General features: G+C 39.3%; 1 protein-coding gene across 1 annotated transcript in view; it reads left to right on the top strand.

The window, feature by feature from the left end:
* The window catches only part of LOC149166679 (glycoside hydrolase family 2 protein), a 471778-nt gene that overhangs the window by 250074 nt on the left and 207782 nt on the right, over positions 1-13922 (top strand). The window contains 2 exon segments of the mRNA XM_089432736.1: positions 8134-8199; positions 13271-13513. Of these exon segments, the coding sequence (XP_089288862.1) occupies positions 8134-8199; positions 13271-13513 (309 nt within the window).

Here is a 13922-nt window from a genome sequence, read left to right as displayed (position 1 = left end):
TTGACATTGATCTTCCTTTTCCTTATATTGCTTCTTCATTCCTTCCTCCTACTGATTCTTTAACTTGATAATCTCTTCTTTGTAGGTACAGTCCCTTTCATCAAATAGTTGTAGTAACTTTTGATGATATTTATTCTCATCTGCGAGCCTTTTAATTTATGCTTCTAGGTCCATCATTTTTTAATCTGATTTTTATACATAATGACTATCTTCACTTTTACCCAAGAAAGGAATATCAATTGATTCATTATCGTCATCACTACATAAGATGGAAAATGTGCAATCATTTGTACAATGGTCATCATGTCTACAATTAAGACAAACATCAATACTTGGTGATTCTTCATCACTATCCTCACTAGATTCTTCATTCTTGATCATCAAAAAGCGGGGTGTTCCTGTAGCTGAATATTTGTTGACATCAATAACTGTCACTTCATCCGACGTATCGTTTTCATAATTTTGTTGGACTGACTTCTTCCTTTGAGCTTCCTTCTTCTTTTTCTTCTTTCCCATTGTCCCCGATCCACTCTCAAGCGATTAAGCTTCTGCTGGAGTGACTTGCTCTGATACCAATTGTTGGGGAAAAACACTGAGAGGGGGGGCGGGGTGAATCAATATTTTAATTCACTTTAAACTTTTCATATCATATTTTGATTTCCATTCGCTACTGTCATTCATGCAACTAGCGTATGTACGTGACTTCAGTAAAAGCAAACAACGTATATCCACTTAACTAACTTTTCGTATATTTCATCATCCGTTCATCTTTAACTAGTGCATCGTTACTTCATTATTCATTAATTAAACAGTAACCATGAGCAGTAAGAGCAGAATAAACCATCACACATTAGCAACACAACAACACATGAGAAGACCAAGATTTTTAGGTGGAAACCCAATGTGGGAGAAGACCACCGCTGTCGTCATCTCTGCCTTCTTCTTTTATTATAAAGGAAAACATATTACAACCTTGTACTGGCGCAGACTCTTAGCAGCAAGTAGACACCCATCTGCATAAGACTACAACATTATCTCGTTCTCCAGCACCCACTGGAAGGGAGCTCCAACCCTTGATCTCATTTATCGGCTCCTACCGAAAGGGAGCAGCCACCCCTTGCACAGATTTACCAACTACCACTGGAAGGAATCTTCGACTCCCTCACTAAAGGCTCCAACCCTCAACACCTCTTGTGGACCATGTTTCATAATATTTCAGACTGGATCCACCTGACTCAAAACATCAAACCTGTAGGCCACCTTTCATCATATTTTCAAACTGGACCCACTTCCAACATTAAGCCCAAACCATTTAACAACTCTGAAACCAAACATTGAATCAAATCATCCAATCACTGAACCAACTGAATCACTATAACACCAACAAACCTATCATTGAATCTCATCCAACTATTTAAACCAAAACAAATACATAATAGATATAAACCATCAAGCTCAGGACATCATAGAAAATACACATAACTCATAAACTGTCATCAACCAACAACCTTGCAAAACTTGACAAGAATTAACTTCAAATTGTATATGCTATTGTTCTGAAGCAGGCCCGCATATATACGTGCTTCCTTTGTATCATACTTGCATACAGATCTCAAATCACTGACAACAAACCTGAATCACTATAGCATTGAAACAATAACTGAATCATGTACTGAATCAATCACAGATCATTGAACCAATTATAGATCACCTTACTGTAGCATCATCACTAATTAACATTCCTTTCCATAACCAATTTAACCCAATCAACATTGTCAAATACAGATTATCATAATAGAGACATCATTGAGAGACAACAACAAATAGAACAAAACTGATCAAATGTGATCATTAAGCCATACTGCAAAACCCTAGTACATATACACAACTTCCATGAAGCATATCAGCGTATGTATGCGCTTACCATGCACAACACCTACGTACAAATCTCAACATACTGCAGACTTTATCTCAGAATATATACACGACACTACAGAGGTGGATCTGTGCATGTACGCAACTATTCCCAAAGACACCTGCGTACAGATCTTGAAAACTTTTGTTGCAACCTTCACTCTCAAAACTACAAACTTCTGAATAATTGATTTAGATCACAACATCATTATAAACACAGATCTATTGTTGTTAGTTACTTGGACATTTGCAATAAGTAAATCAGTTAAGCATATATGTCAACATACTTCGAATCTATCAGATCTGAGACTTCTCGTTGCTCCCTGGTGCACACCTGTTTCAGATCAGATCACACATGAATAACCCATTACATGCACACTTAACACCTTGATCTCCATCTCTTTATATAGATTTAGCCTTAGCCAATACCTTAGGCAAATCCCTTGGTAATGTCATTAGTATTCTTTGATGGGATCAAATAACTGTTGTCGCTCTAGTTACTATGGGCCAATACCATTGTAAAGACCCTTAGTATTCAAATTACCATGGTTCGGATTCTGTACGCGACTTTCCCTTATAGGATCTGCATATGTACGCGACCTTGCTTCTCAGGATCCGCATATACTTTTTCAAACTTTACCTTTACCATCGATCTATCTCTGAACTGATATTCCTTTGTCCATATCACCTATAGCATTTGTGTCAATATGCATAATCATCTTGTTATCACATTGTTGACATCTTTATCAAGCAGGCTGCCATCACAAGACATTAGCTATAATGCCAACACCAACTTGATAGTTGCATTTAGTGGTATAATTTTTTCTTGTTATTTTCTAACTAGTTTGGCTCAGTGACACATTTGCAGCCTAAGGATCAACCATGTTGGCTAGCTATCAACCTATAGGCACAATAGATGACCTTCCTCTTCTCAGTTCCATCTTTCTTACCCCTACCTAGGTTTAGGATGCTTTTGTGAAAATTTCTGAATCTAACACATCAGAAACCCCTACTACAATAGCTGGTTTATTATCTCCTACTTGTTCTTTACATTAACAAGTTATTTATATGCATACATATCAAAATAAACACAATTGTAGCCTTCACAAATATACAAATCAGCAACTGAAATAAACTAAGACAACACAAGGGACACCGTTATTTTTGGATAATCATCCCCGAAAAAACCCAATGCGGGAAAACCGGTGTAGCAGATGAGGGTTTTATTATTATGCAGATTTCTGAATACAACTAGTATGCCAGAGATGGCTCACCCTTCAGAGATTATCTTCGACAGAAGTATCTTTCTCCAGAGACAGATATTCTGACTAATCAACAACTGGATGATTGGCCCCACAGTAACTTCGACTGTTCCTTAGCTGGACAACAAAGCTGCTCCAAGCTATCTTCTGGAATTGCGTCACCGTCCAGGGACTGCGTCACCTTCTTATGGCTCTGCATCAGCTGATCAGCTCTTAGTCCGACACACAAAATCACCTCAGTATAGCCTCTTCAGCCCAGCATGAGCTTTGCAGCCCTCTACGCTGCCTGTGTTAGCCTTTGTGCTTTTGCATCAACCTCTTAGCCCTCTGCGTCCTCTACGCTGGCCTCCTTAGCCTTTGCGTCAACCGTTGCTGCCTCTGCATCATCCTTCCTAGGCTCTGCGCTATTTCTTTAACACTTTCTCTATCTCTCTGATGTGTATTCTCGGCCTCCTACTGAACTACCCCTTGTTGCAACAAATCACTAACTCAATTTCTCAGCAAACCCTGCCCAAGAAAATCAAATTGACTGATCAACTTGGTGTACCTCCAATTGACCCTCAAGCCTTCTCTTATACTTTTCCTGTTGACGATTCAACGACTGAGATTAAGTCCCTAATCAACGACTAAGATTAGATTTGGCTTGATCCTCGTTATTTAGAATTTTCTCACCCATATTATATTAATACACATTAATATTTTAATTTTTCTAAGTTTATACTTAGGAACCCCATTAAAAATATTAATTATTTTAATATCTCTCCATACGGGTGGAATTTCCCTAACGATTTCTAGGTCTTGGAGATCTCATGTTCCTTGGCCTCTCCACCAATTTTCATGGCTAGAGCACATCCGATGCTACCAAAAATCAACACTTCCTCTTAGCGAGGAATGTGCTCTAGTAATGCTTCACCATGGAAACATCACACTGATCCTTCACACTGGTACCTCTGCTGATGCTTGGCCTGCTGCCTCACATCCACTGCACTGTTGCTTCCTGTATTGCTGCCCATGACACTGTGACTGCCACTACTACATCTGTACTGCAGCTCCCTCTCAACATGCTGCCCATGCTGCCCCTAGCACCGCCACTGCTACCTGCTGCACTGCAACTTAGTTACCGAGAAGTAGGTATCTGACTTCCCCCAAATACTCACATCCCGGCCAATCTGGAAGCCTTGTGATGTTGAAGCTGCCTCTGTTGCTATCTTGTGCTCCCTTTGCTGCCACTGCGCTACTGCAAACACCTCTATGCCTCTCGCACTGCTGCAACCTCTACTACATTGCTACAGACTTCTGCACTCTAGCCCTACCTTGCTGCTCCACCCGACACCTATCATCATGTTATTGTCGTTAAGGGCTCTCATAACCGGACGCGATCCAAGAGTTTGGACACCTCAAGGATCCTGCCCCTAGCATGTAGTCCTCTTGACTACAACTCGATGTTTCCCCACCTCTTCTCTAGAGGTGCATGAGCACTCATGGCACAATCGTCATTAGTCTCGACATCCTTCTCCACCTTTGCTGGAGCTGCCTTAGAGTCAGAAGCTTCTCCTTTGCCTTTCTTCCTGGGGAACTTAGATGCATAATGTCCCATCTCCCCACAGTTGAAGCACTTGACCTTGGAGATGTCCTTCTTCTTCCTCTTCCCTTGCTGTCCCACAGATGCTAGAGCTGCATCCTCCTCATCTTTCTTGACTCGAACTCTCTTACCACTACTCCCCCGCCTTGGTCATTCTCCGATTCTCTTCCTGTCGAAGAACTGCCCACATCTGCTCCCAATTGGTGAGAGTCATTCTGCCCAAGATGCTTTGGACAAATGTCTCCCAGTCCTCGGAGACTGCATTCAGAGCAATCCTAACCATAAACTTTGGATCTAGTGTAGACCCCATGGAAGTATGCCGGTCTCGAATTCTTGCAACCTGAGGAGGAAGGGATCTATCTCCTCTCCCATCTGCATCTGATATGACCTCAACTGATTTTCCAATAGCATCTTCCTCTGCACGGAAGAGCGCTGTTATAAGGTGGTCAAGGTGTCCCACATCTTCTTTGTTGTATTCTTCTCAGCAATATGTGCTATGACATGATCTTTGACCCTGTCTAGGATCATGTACTTTGCCCTCGCTTGAGCCTCCTCACACTTCTCATTCAAAGTTGGGTCAACTGGGATAGCCACTACTTTCAAGGCATAGTCCTTGATGCGATGTCTATCAAGGATTGTCAGGATCCTAGCCTTCCAGATGGCAAAATTGGAAGCTCTGTACAATCTGTCTTGATCCCTCAATCCATTCACTGCCATCTCTGCTCCTCTTCTAGACTCCCTTTGAGTCTCGACTTCCCTCCTGGAAATCCTCTTGCCAACTGTCGAACCACTCTTCTACAATCCTCCTTTGTCGCTCCAACTCAGATCTAGATTTCTTGGCTAGAAATCCGTCAAGGTAGTGCTTCCCTCTACTTTGGTTCCATCTCCTTAGACACTGTTCTGCACAGACAGAAACAACATCCTACCAGCTCCTCAAATCACAATTTGCATAACTCCCTTAGCCCCGACAACTGAAGAATTTGAGCCCTTTAGGCTCTGTGCAATCACGGCTTGGGCTGAATTTGTTCCTCTTGGCCACAACATCGATCCGTCTTGGCTGAGAAAGATGACCGGGCATTGCATAGGCCTGATCTTCCCCTCCTTGCCTATGCGCTAGCCCCTCTCCTGGCTCAAAATGTTGACGTAGGCTCTGCGTGAGCCTCTGCGTCACCTCTCTTCTTGCCGCTTCAGCTCTGGAACAACGCTGTCTGGGGACAACTGCTTCTGTTGCAAATTTTTCATATTTCTCCTGCTGGCATCTTCAGTCCTCCTGTGATCTGCAATCCCTTTGATACCATGTGAAAATTTCTGAATCTAACACATCAGAAACCCCTACTGCAATATCTGGTTTATTATCTCCTACTTGTTCTTTACATTAACAAGTTATTTATATGCATAAATATCGAAATAAACACAATTGCATCCTTCACAAATATACAGATCAACAATTGAAATAAACTAATACAACACAAGGGGCACCGTTAGTTTTGGACAATCATCCCCGGAAAAACCCAATGCGGGAAAACTGGTGTAGTAGATGAGGGTTTTATTATTATGCAGATTTCTGAATACAACTAGGGTGCCAGAAATGGCTCACCCTTCAGAGATCATCCTCTGCAGAAGTACCTTTCTCCGAAGACAGATATTCCGGCTAATCAGCAACCAGATGATTGGCCCCATAGTAACTTTGATTGTTCCTTAGCTAGACAGTGAACACTGCTCCTAGTTATCTTCTGGAACTGCGTTACCCTCTAGGGACTGCGTCACCCTCTTACAGCTCTACGTCTGCTGATCAACGCTCAGTCTGGCCCACGAAATCACCTCAGCATAGCCTCTTCAGCCCAACTTAGCTTTGCAGCCCTCTACGTTGCTTGCGTTAGTGTCTATGGCTTCTGCGTCAGCCTCTTGGCCCTCTGAGTCCTCTGCGCTAGCCTCCTCAGCCTCTGCGTCAACCCTTGCTGCCTTTGTGTCAGCCTTCCTAGGCTCTGCGCTGTCTCTTTGGCACTTTCTCTACCTCTCTGATATGTATTCTCGGCCTCCTGCCGAACTACCCCTCGCTGCAACAGATCACTAACTCGATTTCTCAGCAAACCCTGCCCCAGAAAATTGAATTGACTGATCAACTTGGTGTATCTCCAATTGACCCTCAAGCCTCCTCTTATACTTTTCCTGTTGACAATTCAACGACCGAGATTAAGTCCCTAATCAACGGCTAAGATTAGATCTGGCTTGATCCTCGTTATTTAGAACTTTCTCACCCATATTATATTAATACACATTAATATTTTAATTTTCCTAAGTTTATACTTAGGAACCCCATTAAAAATATTAATTATTTTAATATCTCTCCATCCAGGTGGAATTTCCCCAAATGATTTCTGGGTCTTGGAGATCTCATGTGCCTTAGCCTCTCCACCAATTTTCATGGCTGGAGCACATCCGATGCTATAAAAAATCAACAACTTTTGCAATGTAGAAGGTCATGGCATAGATTTTTGAAACATTCTATTCTCCTTCTTGCTTATGCCATGGCTGGTTTGGATTTTTACCCTCTAAGACCTTTTATTCATGTACCTATTATTCAAATTAGGTTGTGAATTACACTTTGGAGCTATTGAACTATCATAATAGGCTATGCCCATTGATGCTCTACTCATCCATTCTCTAAGCCCAACATGTATGAACTAGCTCATAAAGATGGCTTTAAGGCTTATAGTTTGGCAAGCTTCCATTGAGTCACTAGATTATATAATCCTAATGCCATTACTAAATGTATACAACACAATCATTTGAAAGTCTACTATTCTCTTATAGCCTTTTAGATCTCTTTGACTAATTCCTTGACATTTTCTTGTGATTATAGTTTGTGATCTCTAGGTCCTTACAATTATCATGTCACCTATGAGGGAGTGGTGGTTTTAATATCATGCATATGTAGATTGTGGAACTACTCATAGATCATTCAATTTCGATGGAGATTCTTACTCTTTCCTACAATATTTTGACATCACTTATAACTTGAGCAACATAAACACAATAGATTATTTAGGTAAATGATTGATTTTGTTTGAACTAAATTCTTTACTGTGCTTGCATATGATGTTACCTTACTCTCAGGTGCTCTATAGGGATGAATATAATTGAACTCACTATTTTTTTCTTTCCTCCTTCCTTTGTTTCTGGTTTTTGGTCTATAATTTGTCAAAGGTTACATTGTAGGAGATGTTTCATGGTTACTTCTTGTATCCACCTATATTATAAAAAGAAAATGAAGCTCATATTCATGGTTCACTGAAAATTTTATTAAGATAAATTTGCATTTTATGGCTTTGAATAAATAGGATCCTAATTTGTAAACTTCTACTCTTTTTGTAGGTGTTTATATCTGATTACTTTTTCAAGTCGCATATGGTTGAAGATTTTTCATGTGCAAACATCCAGGTATTTTCCATTACATATTACCTTGACCTTGAGATTTATTTTATAACAATAACAATGAGATTTATTATATAAGAATGGCATGTTTGAATGAGTGCAATATTTCTTTGTGCTATACAATATAGTAATTTGAATAACAATATAAGATCATTTTCAAAAGGAATTGTTGCTGCAAAGTCTAGCACCCTAGTGTTAGGCCTCACTAGATCCCCGACAACAATGGGATCCACTACAACTGTTACCTTACTAATGAAATGCCTTGTCGTCTTGTGGACAAATGTTATCACCACAAGGGAGGCTTCTTGGGCAAGTCTTGGAGGTTAACCAAGGATTCACAGGCTAAATACCCTCCAAGGATCTTGCTATATAGACACCTAGAATAATCTTCAATACTATAGGGCTCTGGATGTAATGAAGTAGCGAGATCAAATAACCTATGGCTTAAGATAGGCCTTGGAGATGCTCAAATAGATTCCAAACACTAGCTACATTGAATTTAATGATTTACAAAAAGGTTTAAAGTGATGGAGAATTAAGGATCAACGCCTTGGCTTATCAATGAATTTCTAGGCATATGGAGTCAAAAAAGGAGCGAGTCAATAGTTGAAGACCTTGGATGGAGAGGAAAAGAGAGTAGGATACTTCTCAATCTTGTTGGAAAATCAGAAAGGCAGAAAGGTTTTCTTTATGTTGATAATTACTCGTGATATTCTAATGTTCTTATTAACTTTCTTATGTTCTTCTTTTACTTTAGTTCATCAAGCAATTACCAAAACAATAACACGAAGATCACAAACACCAGATGTAGGTGGACAGCCAAGGCAAAACCCCTATCTAGGGGAAAACTTAGTCAACAACTCTTCCTTTAATAGTTTCACGAGATGATCCAAGACTCCTTGACCTAGACAGCAACTTCCTCCAATCACCAAGTCAACCCTTCCTTTCTTCTATAGATGATAACCTTCCAGCAACAACTTCGATCTAGTCAGTTCGATCTAGCAACAACAACCTTTCGCCTTCCCCAACAACAGAACTTCAATCCAGCATAAACTTTGACCCAACAAAATATCAACCCAATAGTAACTTCAGCCTTCCAGCAAATAGCCCAATAAATCCACAGTGTGAGAGGGAGACAAACCAAAAAACTTTGATCTTTCTATTCCAGAAAATCTCCTCCTCCTTTTGCAACTTCGCACTTTTTCTGCCTCCTCTTGGAAATCGAACTTGTGTGAGATGTGCTCCAAATGAATCAAAATGCTTGTATAGATACCCTTTTCTGGAGTTCAAATTACTGTCATGTGGGCCGATTTGATTAGGTAAAGGCTGACTTGGTGTGTAGGTGACAAATGATTTATTTTACTCAATAATAATTCTTTTTACATGATTCAAAAGCCCTTGAAGAGTCTGATTAAATGGAAAATGACTCTAATGACTCAAGACAAAACCTAGAAATCCTCAATGGGGACTTTGACCTAAAAAATGATGACCCAAGCATAAAACCCATGCTTTAATAAGTCATAACAATAATAATAAAAATTTCTTCTTCTTTCTTTTGATAAATACATTTCATTATGAATTAAATACAATTATGAAGACCGAACCTTGTTACATTCTTTAACACTCCCTCTTAACTAGGGAGGTATTCATACATACATTTACAAGTACATGTAAATCTCAAAACACATGAACCATGAAGAGTTTAGGCACGTACGGTGCCACAGACTAGATTCCTGACCAGGGCAATCTATCCAGGTGGAACTTGTTATTGCTCAAATTTGCAGGTGTCCTAAAAGGGGATCCTTGGAGAACTACTACTAGGGTAAGGGCAACAAATGGAGCAATAGACCACTATCACCTCGACTAAGGCTCCCTGCTCTTTACGGACTTTCACCGATGGGAGGAGACCCGTTATGATGAAGATCACTAAATGGATAGACTAATGATAGGGTGAGGGGTGATCCTAGAAGCCTATTCACAAGAGAGGCTCAAATATGTGGCTTGCTTGCTTTGGAGGTAAGGTTTAAAGCTCTCAAGGAAGGGCTTAAGGGGAATTTCAAGGTTTAGGTTTAGGGTATGTATCTTATAATGGAGGTTCCTAGGCCTTGAAATTCTTGTGAAAGCTTGGATTCCCAGTGATCCTTGAAGAATCACCCTTAATAGTGTATGGGACCACTGGGGACCAAATGGACCCAAAGGTAGGTCAAGGGGGTAGGGTTTAGCAACCAATGATATGCTTAACCTATTCTGGAGGGGGAAAGTGACCAAAGAAAGAATTTTTAATGCAAGACAATGTGAGGGTCCTAATAAGGCTTCTAGCCTAAGGAAACCAAGGGCAAGATTCAATCTTGAGGCTAGGGCTTGAGATATCTCAAAATACCACCATCGGAATTTCTTCAAAATTGGAGGGCACCTAGGAGACACACCAACGCAAAATATAAGATTATTTAAAGCCAAAATCATTAGATGTAATATCATCTAGAAGACCTATGAAAAATCAACACGATCATCATATATTTTACTTCATTGTCAAAATCATTATACATTTATTATTTATCAAACACATAAAATTGTGTTCATCTCAAAATCCATATGTGAAGTGCTCCCACTCATCAAAGTCAATGTCCTTGGTAGACCAAATACATGCCCAAAAGAATGGAATGTGCTAGGATGTCTTCTCCAAGGCTCAACCAACTCTTCCTCCAAGGTGCAAAAGATACCAAACCAAGTGCTAAATAAGAGATCCATAAATGAAGGAGTCAACCAACCATATGCTAGTGTGGATCCATATGCATCATCCACTCAACAGTCTTCTAGATCAATGAAGTAAGGAGGCAGCTTAGTCAAATAAACAATATCACGTGACCATGCCTTAAAAGGTGTGCTAGCAAAATGAAACCAAGGAAGTCTTCCACGAGGAATAGTAGTCAATCATGTCAAGATATGATCCATGTGCAAAGATTATCTACATGAGCAAATGCATCCATACAACAAGGCTCATAGTATGACATGTCATCCAACATCTGTCCATGGAGAGGGATAGATCAACCTAGGAACATGTGCATGTGAGGATCACTCCAGTGATCATGCATAAAAATGTGATGAATGATCCATAAAATCGTCCAATAGCCCTTTTCCATCCAAGGTGCTCAAATGTAAATGATTCCAAGATGAACTAACCTCCAGAAGTGCTCTAGGGGCTAATATATGAACCAATGTACAAGTAAATACTCTCACTATTATGCCTCAGCACCCACCAAGTTGGTCAACAGAGAAACTGTCACAAGGGAAGCAAGTTTAGGGGAGTACACCCAGGTAATATGCCCCATTTTCATACAAGTTGTCTGATATGTGTAATCAGAAATACAAATATGTGATCATGCCTGATGTGAAGGCATCCCAAATGACAAAATAACTCTCAGATCAATTTGCTCCAAATGCATCCTGCTTGGGCAGGGTTTTCAAACATGATATAGGTCTCATTCAATTTGAGGGGTAAAACCACATAAGAAATTAATATAATATTTCAAGAGATGGTGACCTTGGTGAGTGTGCAAATAGTGAGCTAGGATCTTCTCAAAACCCCTTAGATCTAGGACACCCTCATCAATTAACTTCCTACTTCAACCAACATAGCAATAAATATGATAAGCATTCTCTATATGTGGATTGCTCTACCTGGAATATTCTCCTTTACATTGAACCAAGTGTGCCATGATATCCTCCTAGATGCATCCACTTTGTCTTGCAAGTCTGGCAAGGGTTAACTCATTGAAGAATCGTGTCTCCAAGTATGCAACTTTTCCTTGGGAAGTGTGAAAATGCTTCAAAAGTTATTCTCCAATTGAAGAATATGCATCAAAATATGTGGTAGGATCCTTCAAAGTAAAATCCACTACCAATCATATGATTTCATGACCTTCTAGCTTAGGTGCTGAAGATTTTGTGCTTCCTTAGGTGGTAACATGTCTTAACCTCCTTTATTATTATATGACATTAGACTTTATTACAGATGTTCTGAGGCCATTTATCATCTAATATGAACACAACAAATGCAATTATATGGGAATTAGACTATATTAACTCTATGAACTAATTGCTACAAAACATGGAAAAGGCAGAGTGTCAACACTTATGATTTGCAAGGAATTATTCCACAAATTCTCCTATGGGGATTCTGAATTTAGTTGGGAGTAAGTATCATCCTTTTCTTCAGCTAAGAAACTATTCGCTTCTTCAGAATCCAACATCTAGTGGATATGGATCTGATTTATTATATACTGTCAGATAACAATATCAACATAAAACAGGGCATTTTTCTTACTTACGTGCTCCTTACCAAAAGCCTCCAGATACTAGAGAGGATGAGGCAATTACAAGTGAATTAACCCGTAGCAGAAGAAGACAAACGGGAGGTCAACAAACTCAACATATATTGGACCGAAATGAAAAAACTGCTGGGAATTCTCTAGACATTTCCTATTGAATTATCATAAACTTTATTGTCTGAACTTCCTCCCATTTTCAGCAGAGGAAAAGTACATGTTCATGTTCAGTTATCTAAAGTAGGCCTGTTATTGTTGCTGACTTTTCAGATTTTCCCTAGTAACCTATTTGTCATCATTTGTTAGAGATTAATAAAATTATCTTATCTAATTCATTATATTCTTTGCTTTAAGACTGTATGAAAACTTCTTGTTTGTGTAGTTTTCACAACTGCTTGCTTTTGTGCTTTTCCATTTAGTGCATTTGCGTGGAAAACAGTGAAGAATAACAACGAACAACTGGAAAAAAGCCCTTGGCATTTTGGATTTGTTCATTTCTAGGGTGCATCTAGTATTGGGCAGTGTTGAGAATCAATATTTTTCTCAATTGGATGCCAATAGTTTCCGAAGGATATCTGCAAAACCTTTGAGAAACAATGTATGTCATGAGGTCCTTTAACAACATTATGATCAAATTCAGTTGCAGAAAATATGGGAGTATTAAGGTGTTTCTTCTTTCTCATCTCTATTTACAGATTTATATTCGAGTGATATTTACCTAATTATTTTCTACATTTTGTTGGCATGTTCAGGTCGAACTGCTAGTTGAAGCACAACATCAGACAGTGGCAAGTGGTGACCTTGCTCTGTATTCTGCAGAAGCCTTTGTTTGTGAGACAGAGAAATGTTGTATAGACAGATATCAGTCTGATTTACGTTCAATTGCATCAGCTTGGCTACATCCCTCGCAAATAATTGGTGCTAATATAGGTAGACAAGGTTGTGGACTACTGCATGGAAAGATTGAAAGGCCAAAGCTGTGGTCTGCAGAACATGTGAGTCAGTTAAAGGTTCCTTCCAAGTCTATTTGATTGTGCTATATCATTTTTTTCCTATTTGCTTTTATTATTTGTCACAATATAATTCTAGGTTCATGAATGATAAAAGTCAAGGTTTATGCAACATGCAATATTTTGATTAAAAAAATGAAGTTTATCTGTTTCTTAGTTACAATCTATATCATGAAAATGTGAATGAAATTTTGAAAAACATCCTTGATGAGAATTCATAGTCAAAGCCATGTGCAAAGTTCCATTTATGGAAAGTGCTTATAAAATATCTAGTTGATAACTTTTAGTGCTACATTTTATGCTTGTTACTTACCAAGTTCTCACTTAGTGCAAAAGTCCCTTAAGCACAAAGTTGTGAAACTCCAAGGGAAACTTAGGCAAGTTACTCTCTGTC

Source organism: Pinus tabuliformis, chromosome 5_1, assembly GCF_031772625.1.
Source record: "Pinus tabuliformis cultivar Carrire ecotype Pingquan chromosome 5_1, CPIR1, whole genome shotgun sequence".
NCBI lineage: Eukaryota > Viridiplantae > Streptophyta > Pinopsida > Pinales > Pinaceae > Pinus > Pinus tabuliformis.
The sequence above is the reverse complement of the archived record's forward strand: the minus strand, read 5'-3'. Positions and strand labels throughout refer to the sequence as shown.